The sequence below is a fragment of the Lepidochelys kempii genome, chromosome 10 (genome assembly GCF_965140265.1).
Source record: "Lepidochelys kempii isolate rLepKem1 chromosome 10, rLepKem1.hap2, whole genome shotgun sequence".
In the NCBI taxonomy this organism is placed as follows: Eukaryota; Metazoa; Chordata; order Testudines; family Cheloniidae; genus Lepidochelys; species Lepidochelys kempii.
Genome location: NC_133265.1, coordinates 80,751,791 through 80,767,904, shown reverse-complemented (window position 1 = coordinate 80,767,904; position 16,114 = coordinate 80,751,791). Strand labels below are relative to the sequence as shown.

Here is a 16,114-nt window from a genome sequence, read left to right as displayed (position 1 = left end):
AACTGTCATCCTCTTTTCCAGGTCACACACTTATTAAACAACACAGGTCCTAGTGCAGAACCTTTCAGCACCACACTGTTAAGCTTCTGCCTTGTTGAAAACTGACTATTTGTTTCTACTCTTTGTTCCCTGTTTCTTAGTTTCTTATCCATGACGCTACTTTACCTCTCACCCCATGACTATTAGTTTTCTTAATAGCTTCTTATGAGGGACTCTGCCAAAGCCTTTTTGAAAGTTCAAATATATTCTGTCGGCCAGTTTTCCTTTATCCAATTTTCTGTTGTCATGTTCAAAAAATTCTAAGATTAGAAGACACAATTTCACTCCACAGAAGCCATGCCGATTTGCCCCGTCATCTCATGTTCAGATAGGTGTTTTATAATTCTACATTTTAAATTTCCATACTCTGCACAGAATCATAGAATCATAAAATATCAGGGCTGGAAGGGACCTCAGGAGGTCATCTAGTCCAACCCCCTGCTCAAAGCAGGACCAATCCCCAACTAAATCATCCCAGCCAGGGCTTTGTCAAGCCTGACCTTAAAAACCTCTAAGGAAGGAGATTCCACCACCTCCCTAGGTAACGCATTCCAGTGTTTCACCACCCTCCTAGTGAAAAAGTTTTTCCTAATATCCAACCGAAACCTCCCCCACTGCAACTTGAGACCATTACTCCTCATTCTGTCATCTGCTACCACTGAGAACAGTCTAGAGCCATCCTCTTTGGAACTCCCTTTCAGGTAGTTGAAAGCAGTTATCAAATCCCCCCTCATTCTTTTCTTCTGCAGACTAAACAATCCCTGTTCCCCCAGCCTCTCCTCATAAGTCATGTGTTCCAGTCCCCTAATCATTTTTGTTGCCCTCCACTGGACTCTTTCCAGTTTTTCCACATCCTTCTTGTAGTGTGGGGCCCAAAACTGGACACAGTACTCCAGATGAGGCCTCACCAATGTCGAATAGAGGGGAACAATCACGTCCCTCGATCTGCTGGCAATGCCCCTATGTATACATCCCAAAATGCCATTGGCCTTCTTGGCAACAAGGGCACACTGTTGACTCATATCCAGCTTCTCGTCCACTGTAACCTCTAGGTGCTTCTCTGCAGAACTGCTGCTGAGCCATTCGGTCCCTAGTCTGTAGCGGGGCATGGGATTTTTCCGTCCTAAGTGCAGGACTCTGCACTTGTTCTTGTTGAACTTCATCAGATTTCTTTTAGCCCAATCCTCTAATTTGTCTAGGGCCCTCTGTATCCTATCCCTACCCTCCAGCATATCTACCTGTCCTCCCAGTTTAGTGTCATCTGCAAACTTTCTGAGGGTGCAATCCATACCATCCTCCAGATCATTAATGAAGATATTGAACAAAACTAGCCCCAGGACCAACGGCTGCCAACTAGACATGGAGCCATTGATCACTACCCGTTGAGCCCGACAATCTAGCCAACTTTCTAACCACTGCAACTCATAACTGTCCAACAAGAGATCATTGCGGTTATTCTGCAGGAGAATTCTGAATCTCTGCTAGCCTTTTCTGTAATACTACAAGAAGCACATTTCAGAAATGCAGATTCCTGAAGAATGCTACAAATTGTCTAAATTTCTTGTAATGGTTCATAAAACAGGTATAGAGAGACCTGAGCCTAATTTTGCTCTTAGTAACACCAGTGCAAACCAGGATAACTATAATGAAGATTTACACTTAGACCAGACCTTTGCCCAAAGATTATTATTCAACTTCCTTCAAAAAATGCTAAATAAATGTTGATGTAACTATAACATATTTAGAAAGATGGTAGAGTTTGCTAGATGAACCAATATGAAATTACTATTTAGTAAGATTACATTGAATGGATGCAAAGATTATCTATAGTAAAGTTAACAAAATCCAGTGCTCACTTGCACTACCTTAGCTCTGTGATCTCATCAGACCTTACGTTAACCACTGTCAGGCCTGGTCAGTAGTGAATGTCTAAGAAAAGTCATTGAGTCATTAGGTGGTATCCTTCCTTCTGGGTGCTACAGTGGCGTAAGAAAGGACAGTGTTGTTTGAGTGCCATCATTCAAGGTGAGATCTCAAACAAATATTCTGACCACTGCTATCCTTAAAAATCACCTCACATTTCTCACAGTAGAGGTAGCACCCTTGGTGAGGTGTTCAAGCTAAATTCCATTGGCTAATGGCCTACATACATTTTTCCTTTGTAGTAGTAAGTTAGACAAGGCATACTTCCCCTTTATTTCCTAAACTGTTACGTGGTGTTCAGATGGGAATACAACCTTCTAACCTCCAGAAGTGGCTGTATTTCAACGATCCTTTTGTATAAAGTTCGCTGCGATCTTTGAAAAACGGCATGGTACAAAAGTCAGGTGAGCTGCTTAACCCTGGGTTGCTATGTAACTTGTACTGAATGGGCTTGCATACGCTTTACCATAAAAAATAATACTTTGGTCATTTATAAAACATATCGTTTTCTGAATTTTTAACTCCTACTAGAATAGCATTTGCTGTGAGCCATGCTGGAGTCTGTGATGAAAAGTACACAAGGAATCACTTTGTTTGCACCACCCAAAATATAAATGCTTCTCTTTACTAGTATTTCCTCGCTCAAAGAACACATTTAAACTCTGTTGTTTCCGTGACTGCATTCAAGGATAATTTCTGGATGTGTCAATATTTATTTTTGTATTTTATATCCCACAATATGTGTCCACAGATTTGTATAAATTTTACAATGTTTGTTTTCACCAATAAATACCATTACCTTATTTATCTGTTTGGAGACTGACTTTGGCCTTTATAAAACTCTTGAAAAAAGAGCACTTATACAAACAAAAAAGAAAACAGACCTTGTCAAGCAAGGTAAAACAGAATTGAAAGGCCTCTGGGTTCCCTGATAGTAAGATACTCATCAACTATACACAATTTATAGCAGCTTCCGTTAAAGAGTTTGTTTTCAATCTTTGGTTTGCTTTTTTAAAAAATTAAGGTCAGAAAAAACCACCAATAGTCTTCTTCTGATCTTTTCCATCTTATCAATGTGATGCCTTATTTCTATTCCCATCACGATTACATTTCTTCCTCTTTTCTTTCTTTTGGTATCAGATCTCCCTCAGCTGTTTTTAATGGGTGATTTTTAGGGAGGGTGGGTTTTCAAAGCATATGGATTGTATTTTGATCGTGTTTTGCAGTGCCCCAAGTGTTTTGGCAGAAGGGTGTTTTGTAAATAAATTATTAATATGAATCAATACCCCAAAGCAACAAATAGTCAAATCCGTGATAAAAATGTCTCTCTCATGCTTTGGACTATACAGAGATGCTCAGATCATTGGCTGAAATTGTGCTGTGCCTCCTGGAAGCACAACACAGAGAGCCATAGTCCAGGAGGAAGAAAATGTGGAAAGGTGGCTTTCAGCCACTTTAGCACCCTCACTCTTGTGAGATGCTCTGGTGGTTTCTGTCACCCTCAACATAATTTAGAGCGGTCCCTGGCTGCTCTAAATTATCCTCCCAACGGGACTGCTCTCTCCCCTGTTGTGTTACGTGCCGGGCTTGCAAAGGGGGGGCCTGTGCAGGGCAGCCTCTAGCTGTTCTACAGGGTGTGTTTGCCAGTGGAATTCTTCCCAGGCCAGCTCCAGGGCTTTCAAGCAGTGGTGTACAGATAGTCATAGTGTGATGGAGAATCCCTCTCCTTATGTTGCTTCATTAAACAAGAAGGCATTTGATATGCCATAAATATCTGAATTGCAGACAATACCCCTATTTTTGTGATCTGATTAGCCAATGAGGTAGGCATTAATTCTCTGTAAGTGCACAGAAAGTGAGTGATGATTTGCTTTGGGCCACCAACTGCTCCCAGCTGGTCATTAATCCCCAGGACATGCCCCGTGCCTGGACTGTTGTTGCTTACATAAAATGTTAGTTAGCTTTTAAATTAGGTCTTAATTTATGTGTGGAATATGATCTCATGTTAAAGAAAAGTCTTGATCTGAACAGCTGGATCCAGGGCACTCTCACTATCACTGGATAGGAAGCAGAAATTTGTAATTTATGAGACCAATATGAGAAGAAGCAATCTATGTCCCAGGTCCTCCAAATATGTTAATGAGAAACTTTACACATGTGAGCAGGCCCATGCAGCTGAATGGGATCATGTGTGTAAGTATGTGCAGGATTGGAATCCATGGTAAGAGACTGACATGTCATCAACACTGTGTTAGACATTATTCAGAGGGGGCAACGGCCTGCCCTTAAAAGGTAAAGTTGGAAAATGGAGAAGGATGAAATCAGGAGCAATCCAGTCTGTCCAAGTAATGCACTTCCAGTATCTTTGCTCTTCCCCAAAGGGGGGACTCTCAGCGCATAGACAGAGATGTGTCACTTGGATGAAGGTAGAATCCTGAGGTAAGCAGAGAGCTCTGACAATGTCGCTACCTTGGCTTTTACACCAAATCGTGGTAGTGGAGCTTTTCCTTGCAGCAGACTCAGTCCTGAACTTACTCTAGTGCTAAATTCTGAGGCTGGGGGGGTAGAGGTAGGGGTAGCAGGCACAGTGCATTCAGTGGTAGGACTCATCTTGCCTCACTCTTCAACTACTTAAAAATCTGGTTCAGATTCAGGACTGAAAGGAATCCCATCCCTTCCCTCACAATTTAGAGTGTTCCCAAACCCTGGTCAGTGAGGATACCTGTCTGCTATGTTCCCTCATCCATTGGTCCCATCACTTGAGTGGGAGATATGGCTTGTTCAGGAGCTGCTGAGCCTTCCTGAGCTGTGAGGCCTCTAAGTGGTGACTCCCTCAGAAGGATGTCTGATACAAGATGGGATCTCGGAGGAGAGGGGATGAGAGAGGAACAGAGTTTGCTCCAAGAAAGCCTTGGAGACCCCTCTGGCAGGGATGGCGGGATCGGAGGGGTGAACACCTGACAACACATAAAGCAAACTGTGTGCTAGGTTTGGAAAGTGAGAGAGACATGAGCTAGTTAAAGAGTGCCCAGACAATGATAGATGGAAGAGATCAGTGGCTAAGGATCGGACTGAGAGGGGGCTTGAACAGACTGGAGGGACCAAAAGAAACAAGCATTTCTATCACACATTCAATTGTCTGACAAATTGCATTCAATATAAGCAGGCAGTTCTTGTATATTTGAAAAGGTTATAGTATTGTATGAAGCAATGTGTTCTCATCTCAAAGCAGGGGACCTGGGTGTACAACACACTCCAAGAAGCAAAAGGAGAACACACCTTAAATTATTCTGTACCTTTCAGCCTAGGATTTCTTGTGCATTCTGTTCAAATTGCGCCATTAAGACATCGATCTGAACAGAGAGTGGTGCAGAGCTGCCCTGTCACGGAAACTATGGGAAGGACTTCACCCCAGGGAGGCACAAAGCCATCACATGGCCCGGTTAACAGAACCGCCTCCCAGCCTTCCTCATCCTTTCAAATGATGACATGGCCAGAGGATAAGGGTAAGACCATGTCCTCCTTCTCATCTTCTCTTGGTCAATATGCACCCCATGGGTTGCAAAGGAGGACAGGTCCCACTGTTCCCCTAAGTACAGGTTCTTTGATTGTTACAGGCTCTTGAGGTGGTGAGCCTGAGGAGGTGGACAAGGCTTCTAGCAGTCTCTGTGTCCTCACTCCCACACAGGACAATCACAGTCAGGCCCATAGACTCTTGTTCTTCTATTCTAATCCAGCACCTCAAGGACCGCTGCAAGACCTTAGGCTCTAGTCAAATCGTGGCTATTTTATCATTGCAACATTCATGCAACCTTTTCCATGGTATCAGCCAGCAATGATAACTAACCTGGGACTGTTCCGCTTGTTTGATCGACAGTCTGTGTTATTTATTCAGCATATAGAGATTAACCTGTTTGCTACCGGCTGCTATTACAACTCATATACGGAGGCAGCTCATATATGGGGGAAGGGATAGCTCAGTGGTTTGAGCACTGGCCTGCTAAACCCAAGGTTCTGAGTTCAATGCTTGAGGAGGCCATTTAGGGATCTGGGACAAAAATTGGGGATTGGTCTTGCTTTGAGCAGGGGGTTGGACTAGATGACCTGAGGTCCCTAGATGACCCGAGGTTCCAACCCTGATGTTCTACGATAAATGAGACACATGATAAAATATGGATGTTGCAAGGAAATACTTTGCTAACACTAACTGTCTTGAAAAATTAAGTGAAAGATTTTAAACCATGCTTTGAAGAGAAAAATATGGAGTTTTAAAATCTCATTTTTTTATACACACACCGACACCCACCCCGACCCCCTCCCCTCCATCTGCATGTGCAAATGCAGGGGTTTTTGCTCTGTGCACTTTGACAAAGTGTTGGTTTGCACCCATTTCACACACAGTTGAAAATCTGGCCCCTCACATTGCTTGAAGAGTTGTGTTTATGTAAAAGATACATATAACTTTATGAAGGTTTCAGGGATTTTAAAGTATTTAAATACTGTTACACTGTACTGGTAACAGATGTTCAATTATATCTTAAATTTTTAGTTTTACTGAAAAAACAATAGATCATTTGATATTTTCTGTAAAATATAACTTTGAAAGGATGCCTAAGTATACAGTGCTTCCAGAAAATTTATTTGAGCCTTTCAGCTACTGCATTAAAATCAGTACTTCTAAAATTAGCGTGAGAGCGTTCTAAGAGTCTAATAGGATTTCTTGTTTGCCAAAAAATAGTGCTTTCAGAAGCACAATCTTTTGTGTAATCTCTCTCTCTCTCTCACACACACAACAAGACAGATGGCATCATTAATTGCCTCTATATCTAATTAAGTTTAAAAAACTGTGCTTAGATAATGCTAAAGTTGTGGTACAAGCTGACAAATGGAGGAAATTTTAAGGTAGAATCACTGGGAGGGAAAACAAGACAGAACAGACAGGAATAATGAACAAACAGAATTAATTAATTTTAACTTTCCTGGCTTCTGTCAGCATGTGCCACAACCTTAATATGATCTAGAAAGTGTTTCTGTATTTGGATGGAATCCTGACTCCATTGATGTCAATCACAAAACTCCTGCAGACTTCAGTGGAGCCAGGATTTCACCCTTTAGCCATTTTATTATTTGTTTGTTTTTAAACTTTTCATGGAAGTTATCCAGTGGGGCTAATTTCCAGGACAATCCAAATCACACCACTGGAGCACATACATATTGTGGGTCACGTATATACAGTGGTCCCCATTTCAAAGTTAACATCACCGCAGTTTCCTCTGCACTTACAATAGAACATGATTGTCATAACAGTGGTGTCATTACAGAGAGTTCACTTTTGCCAACAGATACCATACTTCTGGGCTATAAATGAAACCCCTGTATTTAGGCCTTTTCCCCTCCTCTTTTCACAAAGCACATAGGCTGGGATTTTCAAAGCAGCCTATGGGAGGTAGGTGCACTAATTCCATTGAATGGATTTGGGCATGTCATTGTCATAAGGTCCTTTGAAAACCCCAACCATGCTGCATAGTTTACTCTATTAAATACATATGTTAATATATGCAGTTGGATCTTATAAATATAGTAGAGTCTTAATTATCTGAGCCCCTTGGAACACAACAACCTTGCATAGACAATTAGGAGTTTCTGCAATCAGGAGTGAATAGGAAAGGAGCCAGCAGAACGGGAGAGGCTGTCAATTTGTGATGTAAACAGGTTTGGGTTCTGGGGCTTTAGTATGACTGGGACCCTGTGTTAGTATTTTGATATATGTCCTGATTTTGAACATGTGTATTTGTACCTGTCATAAATATAAAGGGAAGGGTAAACACCTTTAAATCCCTCCTGGCCAGAGGAAAAACCCTTTCACCTGTAAAGGATTAAGAAGCTAAGATAACCTTGCTGGCACCTGACCAAAATGACCAATGAGAGACAAGATACTTTCAAAGCTGGGAGTGGGAACAAAGAGTCTCTCTCTGTGTGATTTTTTTGGCGGGACCAGAGCAGGAATGCAGGTCAGAACTCCTGTAGAGTTAGTAAGCAATCGAGTTAGATATGCGTTAGATTCTGTTTTGTTTAAATGGCTGATAAAATAAGTTGTGCTGAATGGAATGTATATTCCTGTTTTTGTGTCTTTTTGTAACTTAAGGTTTTGCCTAGAGGGATTCTCTATGTTTTGAATCTGATTACCCTGTAAGGTATTTACCATCCTGATTTTACAGAGGTGATTCTTTTACTTTTTCTTTAATTAAAATTCGCTTTTAAGAACCTGATTGTTTTTTTTTCCTTGTTCTTAAGATCCAAGGGTTTGGGTCTGTGTTCACCTATGCAAATTGGTGAGGATTTTTTAATCAAGCCTTCCCCAGGAAACGGGGTGTTGTGCTTGGGGGGATATTTTGGGGGGGAGACGTTTCCAAGTGGGCACTTCCCCTGTTCTTTGTGTAACACTTTGGTGGTGGTAGCTTTTAACCTAAGCTGGTAAGAATAAACTTAGGGGGTCTTTCATGCAGGTCCCCACATCTGTACCCTAGAGTTCAGAGTGGGGAAGGAACCTTGACAGTACCCAATAACTGTATAGCAGTGCTCACAACAACCTGCAAAGACTCCACCTTTTTAAGTTTTATCATTAGTTTTCGGTCTCTAAACCTGGCTTTCATTGTTGGCCAATTGTGTAAATTGCAAAATCCCTTAATCTCAATGCCCCTTTTAATTTAATAACATGATTTCCTTTCTTTTAAAGAAGAAAATATTCAGAGTAGTTGGAATTTGATAATTAGGATTTTTTTGGTGGAAGATCTCATAATGACAGAGAAATCTTACCGTTTTAAACAAAACAAATGCAAGATTACTCAAGATCAGCAAAACACATGACAAGATCGATATTTTGTCCCACAATTTTGTCAAAGCTGATCAGCCTTGCTCATGCCAGAAGGAAAAGGAAATAAATATGGAACAAGAGTTAGCAATTTTCAGCATGTTTCAAGCTAATAAAATTAGATGTGTCGTTTGCATTATGAACCCTTCCAGAAAAGATACTAAAATAATGAAATCAAAAATTGTATCGTTTTCAGCACACACTCGAAATAATTCCTTTGTCACCTGCTGATGCAGTGCCCCACCCCAAAAATATGCTATAAAGAGGGTAACTCACCTCTAATTGTAATTGTGTGTACACTGCCTCTGTAAATCCATGCTCTTGACTGTGGGTTCCTTGGTGCTGCAAGCTTGAGACCATCTGGAAAGAAGCGACTACTAGAGCAGCACACCCCCTGAGGAATGTGGATGTTGAGTGGGAGGGTTTATAAGAAAGAGTGTGGTCCCAACTACTCTTCTTTCTCTCCGAGCTGCCTTAGGCAGCAGCGTGTTTTGGAACTGATACTCTGCCTGGTGGATTTATTACATCACTTTTCATCTTGTCAGAAGTCTGATACAGCTGACAATGAGGTTTTGCTGATTGACTTGCAGACTCAGGCAGGAGTAGATGGAGCTACTTGAGTAGTTCTGATTTTACCTCTTTAAAGACAAGCGATTGGTCATTCACAGTAAGGGCTCTCCCAGGCAGAGTTCCACAGGATTCTGTTTGGTCACCGCTCTCATCTACTTCATCGGCTTCTTTGTGGCTCCTGTAGGTTGCACATTGCACCACAGCTCCAAAAACTACACTGGGCTTCCGAGAACAGGTGCTTCTAGGTGTAATTCAAGGAGTTGCTCTTTCAATATAACCCAACCTTGCTTGGCCCTGGCTCTCTGAAAGACTACCTCTCACCCGACATACCGCTGCAACAGCGATCAGTCGATATCATTTCGTCTTACATGGTTTAAATCTGAATATCAGAAAGCTGGTGCCAGGGTATTTTCAGTGTAACACACTGTACCCTGAAACTCACTTTCACAGTTCATCAGACAGCGCATGAGTCTGTTGACCTTCAGGGCACGGTACAGAGCCAACTCTTCTTCTCAGATCTTTGCCTCAGAAGGCTGGATGGGGGGAAAGTATATTGTCAGGGCCCCATCTATTCCACAATTCTGCAGCCACAGAATGACTCCTTTCTGCAGAATTGTGCAGAACCTTCAGGACCTAAACTCTTATTGAAGTAATTCAGCGTATCAAGCATAATCCATAGAATTTTTAAGAGAAAAAACAGAGGTTCAAACTAGTCAACATTCTGCTAATACTAACACTTTCCCTTTAAAATTTTAATTGGGGGAGGAGGGCTAGATGGCTCAGAAATTGGCAATATTAAATATAGTGCATCAGACCACTATGTCACCATTTCAAATCAGGACCAGGCTGGTACAACACAGGAATCATCAGCCTCTGACAACTATCCAATCTGTGATCAGCTGTGCAAAATGAGTGGGGGATTTCAGAACAGTACAGAGTGGACAAATTCCACATCACAAAACCCATCCTTATAATTAGTACTACTGGAACCCTTGTAGTCAGTTTTGACAGAGACGCATAGATTGAAATGAACCAATGATTGAATTGGTTGAGTGACTGAAGGAGGTTCCTCTAGATGATGGTTTAGGCAGGTTAATGGAGGAGTGTAACACTTACACTTGCATTGCTTGTGTGGTACCTGATCTCTGGAGTTAAATCTCTACCACCATCTGTGTGGTAACTTTCATAACCACTAAATTTATGAAAAAGATATTTTGCACTTATACAGCAGTTTCTATCCGAAGAACTCAAAACACTTTCAAATATTACCGAACTAAGGCTCATGAAAGCTCCAGGTGGAAGGATTATGCCCATTTTACAGATGGAGAATTGGAAGCACAGAAATGTCAGAATTTGTCTGCAGGGGAAAAGTTGATTAGCTCAATGAATTTTTAAATGTAATGCCTTTCACATGATCTGCTAGAGCACTGTGGGTATTTCAGATATTTCTGGGACACTATGTGGTAAAGTATTTCTGTCTAACTCACCTGCTGCTCCATTGTTTGCGGATGGATGAAAGTTACAAGATCAACTGAGAAGTAGCCAAGCACCCCTCTAGATTTGCAGGCCTCTCCAATTTTTAAACATAATGAATTAAGAACTGCTGGATCAACTGAACACTGTGGAACAGTGGTGCCAGATGATTGCAAAGGACCATCTGCGTGGATCTGATCTCCGGATGAAACTATCTTTATGTCTCCCATTGGCTCTATCAACATATCCACTGTAAGGTTGGTGACATTTTCTGAGGGTGGAAAGGCTTCTATCACACCACCTGGTAAGAAAGGAATTTTTTGTTAGACTTGTAACAGAATTCAAACTCCAGCATTTTCAGAGTCACACAGAATTCAACCAGCCACATCTATTGCACTCAGACACTATGATGAGGACTGCTACAGAAATCCCTTAAATAAATAAAATGTAATAAGAACTGTGTAGCTAACCCCTCTGCATCTCTTAGAAAATGAAGTGTATGTACTCTAAACCACAACCCTACATAGCTGTTCATAGGGAGAGCATTAACAGGATTATTTGGCATTCTGTGTTAACTTACTGTTGTCTATTACATATTTGATTCAGCTATGATAAATGATGTTTTTCATACAATTCCTAAATGTGACCGTGGGTGCTCTTTTCCCAAAACCATTTTCAAGTGGGAATCCTGATCTACCCTTGACTCTTCTACAGATAATGAAATCCATGGAATGTATCAAATTTAATATAACTGCAGGGAACTTCACTCCAGAAACTTACTTAACATGTCTGATGGAAGAATGGCTTGGGGGTTATATGGTACTTGCGAATTCCTTCCCTCAGTAGACAATTAGTGCTACATGCAACTCACCTTCTGGTCCAGAGGGATGGCAAAACCACACTCCCTCAGTTGTTTCCTGACCAATAACTCAGAGGACTGAGCTACGAATAGTTTTGGATTCCACAAGTCCACATGCTGACATTTCCTGCTGAGCTTCTTTGCCAAATGCAACATAAGCTCCAATGTAGTAACACAAAATTAAAATGGTTGGTCCTTATTCACTCAGAATACTGTAGATGAGGTAGCGTCAATGTTCAGGTTAAACATGTGAGTAGGATATAAGAATGATAGAATAACTGCCTATATATAATTCTTAAATGGACAGTTAAATATAATGTGGAAATAAGAATTTTTAAACAAGCCCAAGATTAACAAGAAGATGGTGTACAGTATGGTATAATTACCCATTAAAATACTTAACAGGAACTTTGCAGTCTTATTTACCTTGACTAAGAAATGTTTGGAGAAATTTTTCCCATGTAGGAAATCGTTTCTCATTGACTGGCTGTGCGTGCTGTGCTAAAAGGCCCGGGAGCTCCTGGGAGATCTTCACCAAAGCTGGCTCCTGCAGAAACAAATTAAATAGAACCACAAGCAATTTTACTACAGAAATGAAAACTGCTTGTGGGGTGATTAAAAACCAGGCCTCCAACAGGCACCAAAAAAAAAAAGTGGTTACTGTTTACTCACAGTCAGACAGGCTTTTTTAATTTTTCTCCTTACATTTATCCAAAATAGTCTTTTTTTCTGACAGGCTGATTTGTTTTCAGCATAGCATCTATTCTATTATCACTTTTACCAGTAACATGACCTTGTGGTTGTAAATGACATAAAAGCCTTGGGTCATGGCTTAGTGGATATCAACAGTCGATAACTTCTACAATATTTGTATTTTAAAACAGAGTGTGTTAAAATGGCTATGGTTTCCAATAATACTCTTCCTAACTCTTTTACTTTTATACTCAAGGCAAAACTCTGCATTTTAGTCATCATGAATTTGGGGGAGCCCATGCAAGGTTGGTAGCATTACATACAAAGTGTATACACGATGGGAGGTATCCTTGTAAATCTCTACAATTTGTGAGACAAGCAAACTAGAGGATTGTTTGATGGCTCTCTACCTTTGGTTGGAATTTGATTTTTCATATTATAGGATATAAAACAGCTTCAGTCCCTGCCAGTATTATCACAAAAACCATCAAACGTATCTTGGCAAAAAATAACTCCATTGTCTTTGCTGTTCAAGAGGCCCAGAGGTGAACAAGTATGTAAAGTGCGAGGACCCTGACTCTAAAACCCTGAGCCCCTCTTTCTTGCTACTTCATAAGCATTTTCATGCTTCCCCGGGTCTCTTTCTCATTTCAGAAGGATGTAAAACAGAAGGAAATGTCCCACGCGCCAGAAGAGGACCACTTATCCGCCGATCCTGGCAACATTCGGAGCCCTGATCTTGTTTTGGGCTCGGAAGGTGCTCAGTATAACTTTGTGATTAAAACTGTATAAATATGAACAAAACCGCTACTCTGCATGAGCAATCAATGAATCCTCTTACTTCCATAACGTGCAATGTGACATAAAAGGTTTTTTTAATTCATATTTATTCTGATTAATTTTGGATTTATCTACAAAAAGTAGCAGAGGAAGTATGGCCCAGTGGCTAAGGGCAACAGCCTGGGATAGGGGACATCTGGTTTCCATGCTCTGCCAGAGACTTCCTGTGTGACTATAGGCAAGTCACTTAGTTTCTCTGTGCCCCCGGTCCTCATCTGTACAATGGGAATAATAGCACTGCTCTATACCACAGGGGTGTAGTGAGGGTAAATACATTAAAAACGGTGAGGTGCTCAGATGTTACACAATGGGGGTGATATAAGGACCTAAGTGGTATATATTTTTAAGTGTCTATTGCTGGCTCTAGGTGCCACTGACAAACCTTTTAAAAACACTTATCGTCAATAAATAAATAAATTTAGCAGCACAACATTTCACTCAGAGCCGAAACCATCCCAGATGATTAGCCTGAAATAACACAATACCATCGACCTCTGCCCAAGTTACCACCTCTCAACCTGTTCCCTGCTCTTCCAAAGTCTGAGCATAACACATGGGTTTTGCAGTGTGCCCTGAAGGTTAATAGAGATGGGCTATTTTGGGCAAGTGAAACCAACTGCATCATTTGGCACATGAGGTTTCATTTATCAGCTTGTCCTGCCTTTGCAGTATGCAGTCCGGGATCCACATCAGACAAAGTTCTGGTGGTCTAGGTCTTGTGTGAGAAGAACACAACACAAGGGTAAGTTTTTGGAAAGACATTGCTTACTGCTGGCCCTTAGCCTAACCCTGAGCCACGTTCTGTCATCCACGCTGACTAGTACCTTACTCCTTGAGTTGTCCCCCTGATGATTTTTTATTTTATATTTTTACATCCGTGTCTGGTTTGGAAGCTGGGACTTTTTCGAATGTTGGTCTTGCTACTGTCATCAATGCTTTTGTCACCTCTAGAATTGTCTGCTCTGCAGTGCTCTCTGTATACTTCTGCACCTTAAATCCATCTGGAAACTGAAGCTTGTATACAATGCAGCAGCCTGCTTGTTGAGTGGTTTCTTGCTGTGAGAATATTGCATTAACTGTGGGATTTGCACTGGCTGGCTATTGACAGCTGAGCAGAGTACAAGGTGTTTGTTTTTTACCAGTTCAGGCATGGGACATACCTGTCCGAGAGAATGGCTCTTTCCCTGTACAATACACTTGAACTTATGATCAGTATAGGGGTCTGAGCTGGAGACCCCTAAGTTTAAGCAGGAAGAAGCTGCTGGCAGAGTACTGTCCATGTGTGGCCTCATGACTTTAGAATTTGTCTGCCCATACTGACTTCACTGGAGTCACTCTGAATTTACACCTAAATGAGGTAAGAATATGGTTCCCACAAGTTTGCAGTGACAGCTCAAATTGTACAATCGCCATTCTTCCTATAAGGTGAAAAGATACCACAGTGTGACTTTAATTCTTAAAAGTAATGCCCCATAGCAATACTGCCAACAAGAAAGAACTCTTTTTGGTTTTCAACTTAAGTTTCTCATACCAGCCTATAATACAAACTGGAGTTCCTAAGAGCATCTACTCTAGGGTCGAAAATACCAATGGTAACTGCAGCTGATTAGGTCTCCCTCTGAGCAGACAACCACAGGATACTGAGACACTAACGGTGTGATTTATTCCTATTCCAAACTGTGAGGTCAAGGATCAGAACTGTAGCCGAACAGTGACATAAAGCAAACTCATCTAAGCAGGAACTATACCAGGGAATTCAAGATTGATTAAAACATCAGAACAGTGAGCAAAGACCAGTTGGGTTCATCAGGGCTTGTGTTTTGCCTTTAAATATAACTATCCCAAGAGACTGTGAGAGCTAACGGTTACATAAGAATAGCCATACTGGGTCAGACTAATGGTCCATCTAGCCCCGCATCCTGTCTTCTGGCAGTGGCTGATGCCAGACACTTCAGACAGAATGAACAGAACAGGGCAATTTATTGAGTGATCCATTTCCTGTCATCCAGTCCCAGCTTCTTGCAGTCAGGGATTTTAGGATACCCAAAGTATGGGGTTGTATCTCTGACTACATGGCTAACAGCCATTCATGGACCTATCCTCCAGAACTTATCTAATTCTTTTTCGAACCTACTTATACTTTTGGCCTTCACAACATCCCCTGGCAATGAGTTCCACAGGTTGACTGTGCATTGTATGAAGAAGTACTTTCTTTGGTTTGTTTTAAACCTGCTGCCTCTTAATTTCATTGGGTCACCCCTGGTTCGTGTGTTATGTGAAGGGGTAAACAACACTTCCCTAGTCACTTTCTCCACCCCAGGAATGATTTTATAGACCTCTGTCCTATCCCCCCTTAGTCGTCTCTTTCCTAAACTGAACAGTCAGTCTTTTAAATCTCTCCTCATATGGAAGTTGTTCTATTACCCTAACCATTCTTGTCGCCTGTTACAAATAAGTCACTAAGCTCTTCTCCTCAACCACTCTGCACATTCGAGCTGATACTCAACAAGTCATCGCTTGCTACAACTGATCTTACTAACCACTGCCCAGCGGCCAGTCTCCAGTTCCTGAACCAGTTGATTAAGAAGCTGGTAAAATGCCAACTCTGGCAATACTTAATCTCCACTAATATTCTTAATCCCTGCTTGCTGGGGTTTAGACCATGACACAGCATAATATGGTGCTAACGGATGGTCTCCCCGTAGCCATGGAAGATGATCAAACATCCTTTTTCACACTATGGCACCCTTTGGCAAAATTTGATACTGCACTCTAATGAGATATTGTTCACTTTCCTAGAGAACTTGTAGGGACCAATAAATGGCTTTGGTCTTTCTTAGCCAACC

The 16,114-nt window shown here is 41.4% G+C and overlaps 1 protein-coding gene across 9 annotated transcripts in view; it reads right to left on the bottom strand.

Annotated features, from left to right (window-relative positions):
• Window positions 1-16,114, bottom strand: part of IQCH (IQ motif containing H) — a 108,435-nt gene that overhangs the window by 29,522 nt on the left and 62,799 nt on the right. For all 9 annotated transcript variants that reach the window (XR_012154108.1, XM_073304420.1, XM_073304422.1 and 6 more), the window contains 2 exons: window positions 12,162-12,282; window positions 10,891-11,177 (listed from right to left, as the gene is read on the bottom strand). Coding sequence is in view for 8 of the 9 variants with exons in the window: in XM_073304420.1 (XP_073160521.1) it covers window positions 10,891-11,177; window positions 12,162-12,282 (408 nt within the window). In the remaining variant the exon portion in view is untranslated. The remainder of the gene's footprint in view (window positions 1-10,890; window positions 11,178-12,161; window positions 12,283-16,114) is intronic.